This window comes from Myotis myotis, unplaced genomic scaffold, assembly GCF_014108235.1.
Source record: "Myotis myotis isolate mMyoMyo1 unplaced genomic scaffold, mMyoMyo1.p scaffold_m19_p_20, whole genome shotgun sequence".
Lineage (NCBI taxonomy): Eukaryota > Metazoa > Chordata > Mammalia > Chiroptera > Vespertilionidae > Myotis > Myotis myotis.
The window spans coordinates 13,200,130-13,213,143 of NW_023416325.1; the positions used below are offsets into that span (position 1 = coordinate 13,200,130).

The following is a 13,014-nucleotide window of genomic DNA, read 5'->3' on the forward strand; positions in this document are numbered from 1 at the left end:
GCTGAGGGGACCAGCCCGCAGCAGCTCCCGTGAGCCCAGCTCCTGCCGTGTGCTGCCTGCCAGTCCCCAAGACCCTCTGTTAGAACAGAGAAGCAAACCTGAAGCCTTTATTCAAGAACCTGGCTCAGATTCTTAGCCACTAGTTATTGGGAGAACTAGTAAAAATGTGAGAAATTGGTTGAAGCTGTGTGCACATGAACACTCGAAACCGCATATGCGTAAAGCCACCAAGCTTGACCCACTGAAGCATAACTGTCTAAAGGTGGGTGCCCACAGACACTGAGGAGCGCTGGCCTGTGTTTGTGCCTGTGCTCTCCCTGTGGAGCCCCCCAAACTCTGAACAGCTCATCACAGGGGCCACAGTTCAAGCTCATGACTTTCTTTCCTTTCTCTTTTTCCCCAAGGTTAAAGATATTTTTTATTCTAAAAATAAAAATGTTCAAGGTGCATAAAGTGAAATAGAGAATAAAAACATTGGGATAATAGAGGAGATGCTAAAGATGAAAAATACAAGCATCACTTTCCTGGCCCTGAATCCTTAGATACCTACTGTTGATAGCCACTTACGTTCCCTTCTAGAAACCTTCTGTGCATATGCAAGCATGTGTATCCTACACGTTCACCAAGCACACAGAGGCCTTTAGGAAACTCATTTCCCCCACACCTTGCTCTTCTCATCTAACCATTTGTCTTGGGTTTTTCTCTGTAGCGGCACATACAGAGACGCCTCTCGTTTTGGTGGCTGTGTGATGTGCCAGTGGATGGATGTACTCTGGTTTATCTGACCCGTCTCCTGATGATGGACATTCGGCCAGGGCTGTTAGGAGAATCCTGATGCATATAACCCTTAAGATCTGTCACTACTGGTGGGCTGCTGGGGGGAACAGTGTGGGAATGTTATGGTAGGTGGTGGACATCACCCTTTAGGAAGTCCATGTCAGCATTTCTCCCTCTAAATGGTGTAGCCCATCCATTCCTCACAGCCTCACCATTCCTGGGCAGTATCTAGCCTGTGACAGGGAAGGCCTGGATTTTTCAAAATTTACTCAAAGCTGTTCTCTCCTTGTTAGGGTTTTGCGCTCAACAGATCCCGACCGCTTCCAGGTCATGTTCTGCTACTTTGAGGATAAAGCTATTCAGAAAGACAAGTCTGGTAAGTTTATTATTGTGGTACTTGTGTGATGAACTGAGCTTTATCAGGTAAAAAGGAATACTACCTATTTTCTGTCTGTGTGGAAAGATCAATATAAAACATATAACCTTAAAAAATACATATCTTTGTGACTCTGCCACTACTGCAAGAGGCCTAAGAGCAGAAAGAGCATCACTCTTGCCCACCATCAATGCTCAAGTGTGCTCCAGCCCCCAGATTTCAGCCCCTAAAACTATCCTCTGCTCAAAGGATCCTGGGCTCCTTAGAGGGTCGTTGTTGGACCAGGAGCATCTTGTTGTTGCCAAGGAACAGTCATGCCTTTTAAAGTCCAGAGCAGAACCAATTTAAAGGGACTCCCAAAAGAAAAATTATCAAATTTGAACATGAATAAAATATTTTTATTATTTTGCTTAAAAGAAAATCACATATACTAGGGTGTGTGTGTGTGTGTGTGTGTGTGTGTGTGTAAAATATTAGTTTCTTCCATTAAGTATTTGTGAGATAAAGACATGCAGTTTCCATTGTAATCAGGAAAGAGCTATACCGTGTAGGGAAGAAGGTCATGCCTGGTCTCAGAGAGGGACCAGGTAGAAAGGGCCGGTGATGGACAAAGCATCCTACCAAGTAGCCAGTTAGAAATGCTCCCTTAGCCAAGCGGGAGCGTGGTGTGGTCACAGCCCGTTCCTCACTGTGAAGGGCTCCTTGGTAGTCCTGCTGGTTATGCGGAGACCCCACTTAGGACCGCAAGTGTTTCCCAGGACACTGTCAGGCCAGACCAGGCCCTGATATGATGCGAGGAGGAGGGCACTTCTGTGCTGTTTTCCTTGGTCTAATCCTGAGCAAATATCAGATAGACCTAAATTGAGGGCCCTCCTACACAATACCTGTGCTCTTCAGAAATGTCAAGATCGTTCAAGACAAGAACGGATTGAGGAATCAACATAGATGGGGGGAGACCAAGGAGACACGATGAGTAAATGCCAAGTGGCATCCTGGATTGGATCCTGGGACAGAAAAGGGATACATGCTAGTGGGGAAATTGGAGAAATCCATATAAGCCTGAAGTTTAGGAAATCATATTGTATCAATTTCCAATTCTTAGTTTTGACAAATGCAATGTTAATATCAGGGGAAGCTGGGTGGAGGGTGTGTGGGAACTCCTCAGTAAGTCTAAAATTATGTCCAAACAAAACATTTGACAGTAGCTAGGGTTGGTCCCTTTCTCTTGATGCTCCTAACCCTTCTTGTTTCAGGAATGATGCAGTGTGTGATCGCCGTCGCAGACAAAGTGTTTGAAGCCTTCCTAAACATGATGGCGGATAAAGTAAGCCTTGTCAGAGAGCCAGCACGTGTTTGCCGGGGGCACACGGAGGGCGCCTGCTGTACCTGTCTCTTCTGACTCTCCAGGCAAAGACCAAGGAGAATGAGGAGGAGCTGGAGCGGCACGCGCAGTTCCTCTTGGTGAACTTCAACCACATTCACAAGAGGATACGGAGGGTGGCGGACAAGTACCTGTCTGGCCTGGTAGATAAGTACGCTCATTTTCCTTTTAATGCTCTGTGTGTACACACATACCTGTGCGATCTCGATACATTATCAGTCCAGAAAAAAATGGAGTCAGAATTAAAGCTTTCAAAGCGATGCAGCCTCCCAAGAGTGCTGGCGTTTGCTGGAGCCACTACGAGTCACAGCTGTGCAGTCTGTCCCCTCCACCCGGGGGCCCCTCTCCAGGAGCAGATCTTCTGTGTCATGCAAATACTGCCATGTTGCCACGATGAAAACATCAAGGAGCCCTGGTCCTAAAAGAAGGCTCCCTTGGGGAGTGGGGAGTGTGGCCTGGCCATTGGGTAACCAAGACAGTCGTTGGAAGCAGGTCACTTGGCCCTGAGCAATGGGACTAGCAGGAGCCTGGGAGCTTTTCTGACTGGTGCTCTGCCTTGGAAGCCTCCTGACCTCTGACCCTCAGCTGGGCAGCCAGAAGTGGGACTCTCAGCCTCCCTTTAAGGAACGTGGGTGCCCTAGGATTTGGCTCCTGGTCCCTGAAAAGTGACTCTCGGTGCAGGTTTCCCCACTTGCTATGGAGCGGGACGGTGCTGAAGACCATGCTGGACATCCTCCAGACCCTGTCCCTGTCGCTGAGTGCAGTAAGTGTCCCTGCCCACCATACGCTGAGCCTGATTCATGCTCCAAGTGGCTTAATTGGGGGTGGGAAGCCCAAATCCTACCCTGACCTTTCCCAGTAAGCCACAGCAAGTTTGGAAGCCTAGCACAGATGGGACGAGTTGGGGGAAGGAAGGCAAATGCTCTGCTGCCCGGCGTCCCTGGAGGCACAGCTCGGCAGGGGCAGCTGGGGGAAGGCTGTTGGAAGAGGAAGTCCTTTGTGCTTTCAGGATATTCACAAGGACCAGCCTTACTACAGCATCCCCGACGCCCCCTATCGGATCACCGTTCCTGACACATGTGAAGCCCGGGAGGTAGGCACAGAGCTTCTTAAGGGCCCTTTCACTGCCATCTTCTGTGTCTTAGGGCCAGCATTTTCCGCACAGCATGTCATTCAGTCTCCAGCAGTCTGAGGTGTGAGCAGTATGCGCCCTATCCCTCAGTTGCCAGGGTCGCACAGTATGAATGGGTGCCAGCTCACTCCCAGGTCTGTCTGCCACTCAGCCGTGCTGGTTCTCAGCTCTTTTCTTGGTTCAACTGCCAAACAGGTTTTCAGCTACCTGTCAGCTTACAGCATCTTAACACTAATAGCAAGCATGACTTTGAGACGAGCTTTACTGCTCTGAGATCTGACGTAGAGCCCTCACTGTGGCAGATGTGAGACCATGCTGGGGCTGATCACGTTCCAACCTCAGGGCCTCCCAGCCAAACCAGCTGCCAACAGGGACTTCCCCATGTGCAGTAGTGAGGTCCCTGTGATGGCTTTTACCTCCCGGGACCTTCCTGCTCCTTCCGTCACTAACTCAGGACTTACGTTGCAGAGTAGCTGTGTGATGTGCTGTGAGTGTGGGCTCTGCCACACAGCCTCATGCAAGGATTACAGACCAGATGTGTGCGGGTTCCCTGTACCCAGGAGCCTTGGTGTTGGAGCACAGTCCCTCCGTTGGTTTGCTATGGCTGCCATAACAAAGTATCACAGACTGGGTGGCTTAAATAACAGGTGTATTTTCACATATTTCTGGAGGCTGAAGTTTGAGATCAAGGTAGTGGCAGTGTTGATGTCTTCTGGAGCTCTCTCCTTGGTTGGTGGATGGCTTCTTCTCCCTGCATTCTCACATGCTTCTCCCTCCGTACATGACTATGTCTTCATCTGCTCTTCTTACAAGGACACCAGTCCTGTTGGAGTAGGGCCCACGCTGATCCCATTTGAATGTGATCACTTCGTTGAAGACCCTGGCTCCAGTTAGTTACGTTCTGAAGTGCTGGGGGTTAGAGCTTCCACATGGATGTGGAGGGACACAATTGGGCCATAGCTATCCACAGTGTATGGTGGGGTCCTCTGACAGCCCAGATACCCTGACCTTGGGTTGATCACACCCCTTTTCAGAGCATCGTGAAGGACTTTGCTGCACGCTGTGAAATGATCCTACAGGAGGCCATGAAGTGGGCACCTACAGTCACCAAATCCCACCTGCAGGTACTTTTTTAAAATCATCAAAAAGAAATCTTGATAAGCTCTTTCAAACCATCCAAAGAGCTTTACACAATCTCAGTACAGACAGCACTCGTGTGAACAAACCGACCAAGCATTAGTTTAGTGCCTGAGAATAATGGGAGCAGGTTGTGGGGTAAGTGTGCTGTTTGGGGGTGAGGGAGGCCAGTGGATCGGATCTGTGCCTTCCTCTGTCCGCACACCGCCCCATCAGCAGGGCTGCTTGGCAATAGATCTGCCAGACTGCCTGGGTGTGGATGGCAGGACCAGGCCCTGCAGCTGTTTGCCCAGCACTTGGCAGATAGCAAATGCTCCCAAGGAATCAGTGGTCCTCTCACATTTGCTGTGTGCCAGCCACTCTGGGGACCAGCTTTGTCCTTGTTCACCTGGAAGCAGCAGCCAGTCAGAGGGGGGCTCTTTCTCACTCCCTGAGGGCCCCACGGCTGTCGGGAGGGGGCAGACCCAGCCCTGGAACCAGTGTTTGCTTTACTACCTCACACCTCAGTTTATCAAGTGTTGTTTTTACCTTTAAAGTAAAACAGCATTTTCCCCTATTCCAGGAATATCTGAACAAACATCAGAACTGGGTGTCGGGACTGTCCCAGCACACGGGGCTGGCCATGGCCACCGAGAGCATTCTTCACTTCGCCAGCTACAACAAGCAGAACACGACTCTCGGGGTACGTGAAGGGGCTCACTGCTCCCCAGGAGCACTGTGTCAGGGAAGGACCAGTGTGGGGAAGGGCCAACGCTGATGAGTATTTTCATGAAAGCCACCTGGGCACCCACAACTGCCTGTGTGAGGCGCTCAGAGTGTCTGTTGGTAGATCGGAATCTTGAGAGAGCTCCCCAGCTTCAGAGAGCAGCTGCTCAGTCACGCAGGCATTTCCTCACTGTCTTCCGTTTTGAAAATATGGACTGATGGAGGTAAGCTTGATTCACTCATGAGCTCAGATTTGGATTTCTGCGGGTCCACATCTTTGAGGAAGGAAACTGATCTGTTGTAGACACATCAGCAACGTTTATAGTCGTGTTGACTTTGGACAACGCGCAGTGCCTGCTGAACTACATGTAGGTCTTCAGCTTCGTCTTGTTCTGCTTGAGATTAATTAAGAGGACAGCACGTCCAGGGTAGTGCTTTCTGAAGTAAGTTAGGGCCTAGGATCAAAGTAGGGTTGAGAACAGGTGATCTGACAGTTGCACTTTGTTGTCTCCCAACCTCAGGGCCCAGCAGGGGCTCTGTGCTCCCTTGGTGCTTCTTAACTCTCTCAGGGTGGGTGGGGAGGCTGCCTGCCTCTCTCTTAAGGATTCATTATGGTGGAGGTGCCGCACCAGGGAGGGAGGCCGCAGGACTGCCCTGTGACCTCGGAGGAAGGGAGGAGCCCATTAGCAGAGCCAGAGGAGGCCAGTGTCTGTTTACCCATGTCATCCTTGGAGCACTCACCTCAGGTCACTGTGTTTTCTCTGAAGAAAAAAGCATCTCGACACAGACAGCAGAGGCCAGGCTGCCACGTGCAGGCCTTCCTGCTGCTGCAGGGCCCAGTGGCATTGGCTCAGCTCCCCAACCTCAGTCTCTCCACCAATCTGAGGACACAGGCAGCAGCCAGAAGCAGGGCCCACAGACTAAGAATGCATGTGACAGATTGTAGTCTTTTTCTAGCCTCTAGCCAACTGACTTGTAAGAGATTTTGCCTAAAAGACTAAAATATTATTTTTTTTTTAAATATAGTTTATTGATTTTTTACAGAGAGTAAGGGGGAGGGATAGAGAGAATCAGAAACATGGATGAGAGAGAAACATCGATCAGCCGCCTCCTGCACACCCCCTACTGGGTATGTGCCCACAACCAAGGTATATGCCCTTGACCGGAATCGAACCTGGGACCCTTGAGTCCGCAGGCCGACACTCTATCCACTGAGCCAAACCGGTTAGGGCTTAAATATTATTCTTTAGAAAATTAGATTTTGATTAGGTTTTCCCTTTTCTGTTGCTAAAGACAAAAGGATACTTTTTATTGTGTTGCTGATTGTTGCTGTGCTGGAGATCCTGGCATAGGTGCCCTGCTCCATGGGAAGCAAAGAAGTCCGCAGGCCCACGACACTCCATCACACGGCAGTCAGGGAGCTGTCTCAGAGTTACAGAGAGGAGTCCCTGAGACCCGGAGGGGTGGGAGGTGGGCTAGGGCCTGAGGCTGCAGCAGAGGAAGTGGGGGGATGTTTTCCCACTCTGTGGGTTGTCTCCACTCAGTGTGCCCCTTTCCATCAGCAGCAAGCGGATGTCTCAGAGCTTTTACTGGCTCTGTTGCTGCTCTCACTTCAGGCACCCTCTACCTTCTCTAAGTCACATTCACACACCAGCACCATCGCAGAGGGGGCATCCCGTGACCATTAACTTCACAACATGGCTGTTGGAGTTAACGGTGATTTCACGGCAATCAGGTGATTGTTTCTGCTGCAAAGGCCTGTGCACTGCTGGGTGAACGTGGTCAGGGTGGCCTTCCAGAGAAATTTTTTATGCTAAAAATTTTTTTAAGTCATTTTTCATGAGACATAACAGACTAGAGGGTCTTCTAAAGTAGTTCATTTTACTGACTTTCCAGCACTAAAGATTATTAATAACCCCTGGATCTGAACCTGACTTATTAATTGGACTTAGGTTTAGCCATGGTAAACATGAGGAAAACACAGTGCTATGGTCTGAAGTAATTATTGATATTTGTCTGTAGGCAACTCAGCTCACCGAGCGCCCAGCCTGTGTGAAGAAAGATTACTCCAACTTCATGGCGTCGCTGAATCTGCGCAACCGCTATGCGGGCGAGGTACTCCTTCTGCCCTGTGTCCGAGGCCCTTCAGAGTGTCCTCTTGTTCTGATGTCAGTCAGCTCCTTCCCAATAGAAAATGAGTAGGGAGTCTGGTCAATATGAACTCACTTATTTTAGGTGGACTTGAAGGCTGGCCCCTGGGACCATTAGCACAGCCTGGAGCATTTATGAGAGTCACTCACCACACTGGCTATACTGAAGCATTTGATTTTTCTTATTGTTTTCTTAATATGTTTTTATTGATTTTAGAGAGGAAGGGAGATAGAGAGATGGAAACATCAGTGAGAGAAAGAACGACCAGCTGCCTCCTGCACGCTGACCTGATGTCCTGTATAGTGAGACTGATTTTGTTGAGTCACTGATTGATTCTGAAGGAACTTTATTCAGCCCACATGCACACAGACCTATGGGAGTCAGACCCTAGGCTCAGTGCTAGAATACAAAGATGATAAGACCAGGTCCCTGCCCTCAAAGACCATCTAGAATGGTGGGGAACACTAACATATGTTTCTTTTTTTTTAATTCCTCACCTGAGGATATTTTTTCCATTGATCTTTAGAGGGATAGTGGAAGGGAGGGAGGAGGCGGGGCGGGGGGGCACACACACATTGACTGGTGGCCTCCCACACGTACCCCATGGGGGCTGGGAATCAAACCTGCAACTAAGGTATGTGCCTTTGACCGGGAATCGAACCTGCAACCCTTCGGTCCCTGGGCCGATGCTCTAACCGTGGAGCCAAACAGGCCAGGGCTCACACACATTTCTAAAAGAGAATTTCCCCAAAATCTCTGAGCAGTGGTAGCATCGCTGACTTCAGCCTGTCACTCTGCATGCATACTGTGGGCTCTAGTTTGGGGCAGTGAAGCATCCTTTGGTCCTGCCTTGATTGTGGTTAGGTGGCTGCCGGGGCCTCACCCATGTGCCTGAGTTACGCACGCCTCTGCTGACATAGCATGCTTCTTGTAGGTGTATGGAATGATTCAGTTCTCCGATGCCACAGGCCAGATATCTGACCTGAACAAAATGATGGTCCAGGAGCTGAACACAGCACTAGACCTCAGTAATCCTCAGCCCTACACACAGGCCATGTTCAAGCTGACGGCGATGCTCATCAGCAGCAAAGGTAAGGGACCAGCCCTGTGGACCTCTGGCCTCATTTGTAAACAAATTGGTGGCATCCATTATCCTTAGTGAATTGGAGTTCTGGCTGAAGAAAGAGCTGGAGCTCCCCCAGTAGAGATCCCTGTGGCCTCTCTGTGGGTAGAAGTAAAGAAAAGGCCATCGTTGTCCCAGCTGATGCTGACTGACTATCTTGCTCACCTGGGGAGGCCATGGGGTTTAGCTCATGTTCAAGGCCTCTGAACAGTGTGTTTGGTTCCAGATTGTGACCCACAGCTTCTCCATCATTTGTGTTGGGGTCCCCTCCGGATGTTCAATGAGCATGGCATGGAGACTGCCCTGGCCTGCTGGGAGTGGCTGCTGGCCGGCAAGAACGGAGTGGAAGTGCCGGTAGGACACCGGGGTCATCTAAGGGTGGGTGGGGTGAGAGATAGAGAGAACTTATCCTCAGCTGATGAGCTTGGAGACCCTGGCAAGCCATTTACCCTCTGGGGCTTCAGCCTTCTTATGTGTGAGTGTGTGGTTTTTAAAAAAAATATGTTTTTATTGATTTCAGAGAGGAAGGGAGGGAGAGAGAAACATCAATGATGAGAGAATCATTGATTGGCTGCCTCCTGCACGCCCCCTTCTGGGGATCGAGCCTGCAACCCAGGCATGTGCCCTGACTGGCAGTCGAATCCGGGACCCTTCAGTCCGCAGACCAACAGTCTATCCACTGAGCCAAACCAGCTGGGGCGAGAGTGTGATATTAATGCCTGACCACAGGACTGTCATATGTTAAAAGCATGCCAGTGGTGCCTCGAAGTTGTTATTTTTCCAAAGCTCAGTAGGGGGAGCCATTTCTCTGAGATTGGAACACCTATCAACATTGGAAATGGTTGTGTTTGTCGATAGGGATACTTCTCTGGGACTGCTAACTTTGGGAGGAGCAGCCTTCCTTGTGTCCGTTTTTCTGAAGTTGCTACTGGAATGGGCCCACAGGGGCTTGCCTTGGCTGTCCCTGCCCACACTACCTAGAACGTCACATACGCCCTCAGTCACGCTCCCGAGCCTCTTCGTAGCTGTTTTCCCCTTAGCAGAGACCAGGGTCCACTGTCTATAGCTTGCTTTTCTCGTCATCTCTGGCCCCACAGTAGACTAGGTGGATGTGTTTGTCTTGTTCATGCTCCATTCCCAGAGCCTAGAAGGCCCTGGTCAGAAGCAATGACCAGGACATGCTTATCAAACTAATGAGTGATTGTGCTGGGGCTCATTGGTCCTGGTGGCCCTGCTGTTTCTTCATATATTGCAGGGGTGGGGAACCTTTTTTCTGCCAAGGGCCATTTGGATATTTATAACATCAATCGAGGGCCATACAAAATTATCAACTTAAAAATTAGCCTGCTATATTTGGTCAAAAATTTAATTAACTCACCCCTAATGCCTTATCAGGGCCAGACCGAATGATTTATTGGACCTTGTACGGCCCACGGGCCGGATGCCCCCGTCCCCCCACCCCCGATCTATTGTAACACTTACCTGTCTCTGCAGGAAACAGAAACCAAGAGCAGTGCCTTGCCCAATGGGAGTGTGTTCTTCTCTGTTGTGGGCAGTTTGTTGATATCCCAGGCCTGTTGTCTGCAACTCTGCACCTTTAGTGTGTGGACTTTTGCCTCAGGCAGGAAGGAGGGCAGAGGGCCAAGGCAGGCACCACTTGCCATGCCCTTCCCCAGGGCCTCACTCCGCTGATGCCCACTTGCTCATTAGTGCTAATGGAAACCTGTGGCTACCCCGAACAGCAGAGGCCTGGATGAGGGTACTTGTGACTGGCCACTTGGCCACCCACACAAAACCATAACTTAAGGAAGAAGGAGAAAGTAAATACTGAGCAGAGAGCCAGGATGTCTGCCCCAGGCACCAAGCCTCAGTGGCCACCACTCTGCAGGTGGGTCTGGGCGCCCTTGAAGGAGCTGCCTGGTGGTGTCAGGCCAACGGGGGAAGCTGTTCCCCTGCCGAACCCCTTGCCCAGCCCAGTGGCAGTTGCACACTCCACTCACCTCCCCAATTATTCTCCAGCCTGGTTAGTGGCATGAAGGCATTTTGCAGGGTCCGTGTAGAGTGGAGAAAAGGAAATGGGTTCTGGAGCCAGAATCCAGCTCTGCCCTTGTTAGTTCACAAGCAGTCCTGGCTGCCACCACACAGAACATGGCCTGGCAATAGTTCAAGAATGGACTTCATGTTAAAAAAAAAAAAAAAAAAAAGCTAGGAAGTGGGATCATAGATCACCTTTTAGTCATACTTTCCTTGGTCCATAAACTTTGTTCAGTGAGCATCTGTTCCTTTTATAATAAAACATAATTAGTAAGCACCTTTCTGTGCTCTGTGAGGAGCTAACAGTCATTGTGTACTTGCAGTTTTTGCGGGAGATGGCAGGGGCCTGGCAGATGACAGTGGAGCAGAAGCTCGGCCTTTTTTCTGCTGAAATAAAGGAAGCAGACCCCCTGGCAGCGTCAGAAGCAAGTCAGCCCAAACCCTGTGCCCCTGAAGTGACCCCTCACTGCATCTGGATTGACGTATGTGCCTGGACCCCACTGCCTCTCTACGCCTCTCCAGGCTCAGCTGTGCTCCATCAGCCTCCTCTAGCTACAGGGGTGGGGGCTCCCGCTGGAGCTTGGGGCCCAGTGAGCATGGGGCTCCAAGGTTAAGATTGTCTTACCTGGTGGGGGAGGGGTTAGATAGGCTGTTTTGTTCCAGCCTTATCCCCAGCCCTGTCGGCCCCTCCCTGCTTCCCTCAGACCACCCACCTGAGCACAGAGCCTCTCCCCTCCTGGCTGAGCTGGCTCTGGGATGAGCCAGCCAGGCCCCGTCATGGCAGCGTATTGTCCTTGCCTCTTAGTTCCTGGTGCAGCGGTTCGAGATCGCCAAGTACTGCAGCTCTGACCAAGTGGAGATCTTCTCCAGCCTGCTGCAGCGCTCCATGTCCCTGAACATCGGCGGGGCCAAGGGGAGCATGAACCGACACGTGGCAGCCATTGGGCCTCGCTTCAAGTGAGGGGCTCTCCTCTTGTAGGGGGGCTGAGCTGCTGGTGCTTTGGGCCCTCTCCATGGGGCTTTCCCCTGGTTGGTCATTTATTCACCAGGAACTGACTGAGCTCCCAGTATGTGCACAAATGACCTGTCCCAGTGCACCCTTCAGGGCTGGGGAAGTCGGCCATTGTTCTGTCCACAGCAGGGGAGTATCCAGGAAGCTGATCCACTCATTGACCTGGGGCCGCCAGATGTTGGGCAGCCTTTCTAAATTGGTTGGGGGTGGGTGGCAGCAAAATGGTGTCACCATTCTGGTGACATAGTTATGAATGAAAAATAGCATGTGGTGTCCTGCCTGGTGTGGCTCAGTTGGTTGGGCATCATCCCATACACCGAAGTGTCGCTGATTTGATGCCAGATATGGGCACGTGCCTGGGTTGCAGGCTCAATTCCCAGGAGGCAGCCAATGTTTCATTTTCACATCAGTGTTTTTCTCTCTCTCCATCTGTCTCTCTCTAAAAGTCAAATTTTTTTTTAATCTTAAAAAAAAAAAAATAGGTGGTGTGATAAGGTCAGGCCAGGGAGCTGGCGGTGACTTGGTCAGGTCATTTCTGATCGTGCCAACTACATGCTAAGTCCTGTGCAAAACACCAGACATATGAGGGGAGGGCGCATAATCCCCTTTGGGATGTGTGGCGTGGTGGGGGGGCCTCAAGCCAGCTGCTATGACCGGGGTTGCTCTAAACATAGCAGGAAAGGCCAGCCTGATGTGGGGAGGAGAGGTCTGAGCTGGACCTGCAGGTGCTGGGTGGTCAGATGGAGGGAAGGTGCGGAGCCCCCACCTGGGGAATGCCACTTCCCTGCCTACCTCTTCCTGCTGCCCACCAGTGATGCCAGCTCTGTCTGCCCCTCCCATGAGCTCCAGACCCGCGTTCCTGCAGCCCACTGGGTGCTGCTTAGGCTGCGCTTCTCAAGCCACTTCGAGGAAAGGCTAGTTCTTTTTTCCCTGATTTTAAAATTGTCACCGACCTATACTTTTATAAGATGCAATGAGAATGAGCTGCTAGAAAAGGTCCCACATAGCAGTGTGGAATTGCTATAGAAATGATTAGGTGCTTCCTCTCTGTTCCTGTACTTGACCTTGTCACAGACCAGCACTGTCTGTAGACACTTGTTCAGGAGCCCTGACCTGGCAGAACCAGGTCCTTGGTAAATTACTTTTTTTTTTTTTAACTTGAATTAATTGTTCTGCCTTCAGAGTA

At 50.7% G+C, this 13,014-nt stretch overlaps 1 protein-coding gene across 1 annotated transcript in view; it reads left to right on the forward strand.

The window, feature by feature from the left end:
* Positions 1 to 13,014, forward strand: part of PI4KA (phosphatidylinositol 4-kinase alpha) — a 96,799-nt gene that overhangs the window by 67,928 nt on the left and 15,857 nt on the right. The window contains exons 23-34 of the mRNA XM_036353508.1: positions 1,071 to 1,153; positions 2,407 to 2,477; positions 2,561 to 2,685; positions 3,216 to 3,297; positions 3,544 to 3,627; positions 4,701 to 4,790; positions 5,366 to 5,485; positions 7,531 to 7,623; positions 8,594 to 8,750; positions 9,009 to 9,136; positions 11,140 to 11,298; positions 11,622 to 11,773. Coding sequence (XP_036209401.1) covers positions 1,071 to 1,153; positions 2,407 to 2,477; positions 2,561 to 2,685; positions 3,216 to 3,297; positions 3,544 to 3,627; positions 4,701 to 4,790; positions 5,366 to 5,485; positions 7,531 to 7,623; positions 8,594 to 8,750; positions 9,009 to 9,136; positions 11,140 to 11,298; positions 11,622 to 11,773 — 1,344 coding nt within the window. The remainder of the gene's footprint in view (positions 1 to 1,070; positions 1,154 to 2,406; positions 2,478 to 2,560; positions 2,686 to 3,215; positions 3,298 to 3,543; positions 3,628 to 4,700; positions 4,791 to 5,365; positions 5,486 to 7,530; positions 7,624 to 8,593; positions 8,751 to 9,008; positions 9,137 to 11,139; positions 11,299 to 11,621; positions 11,774 to 13,014) is intronic.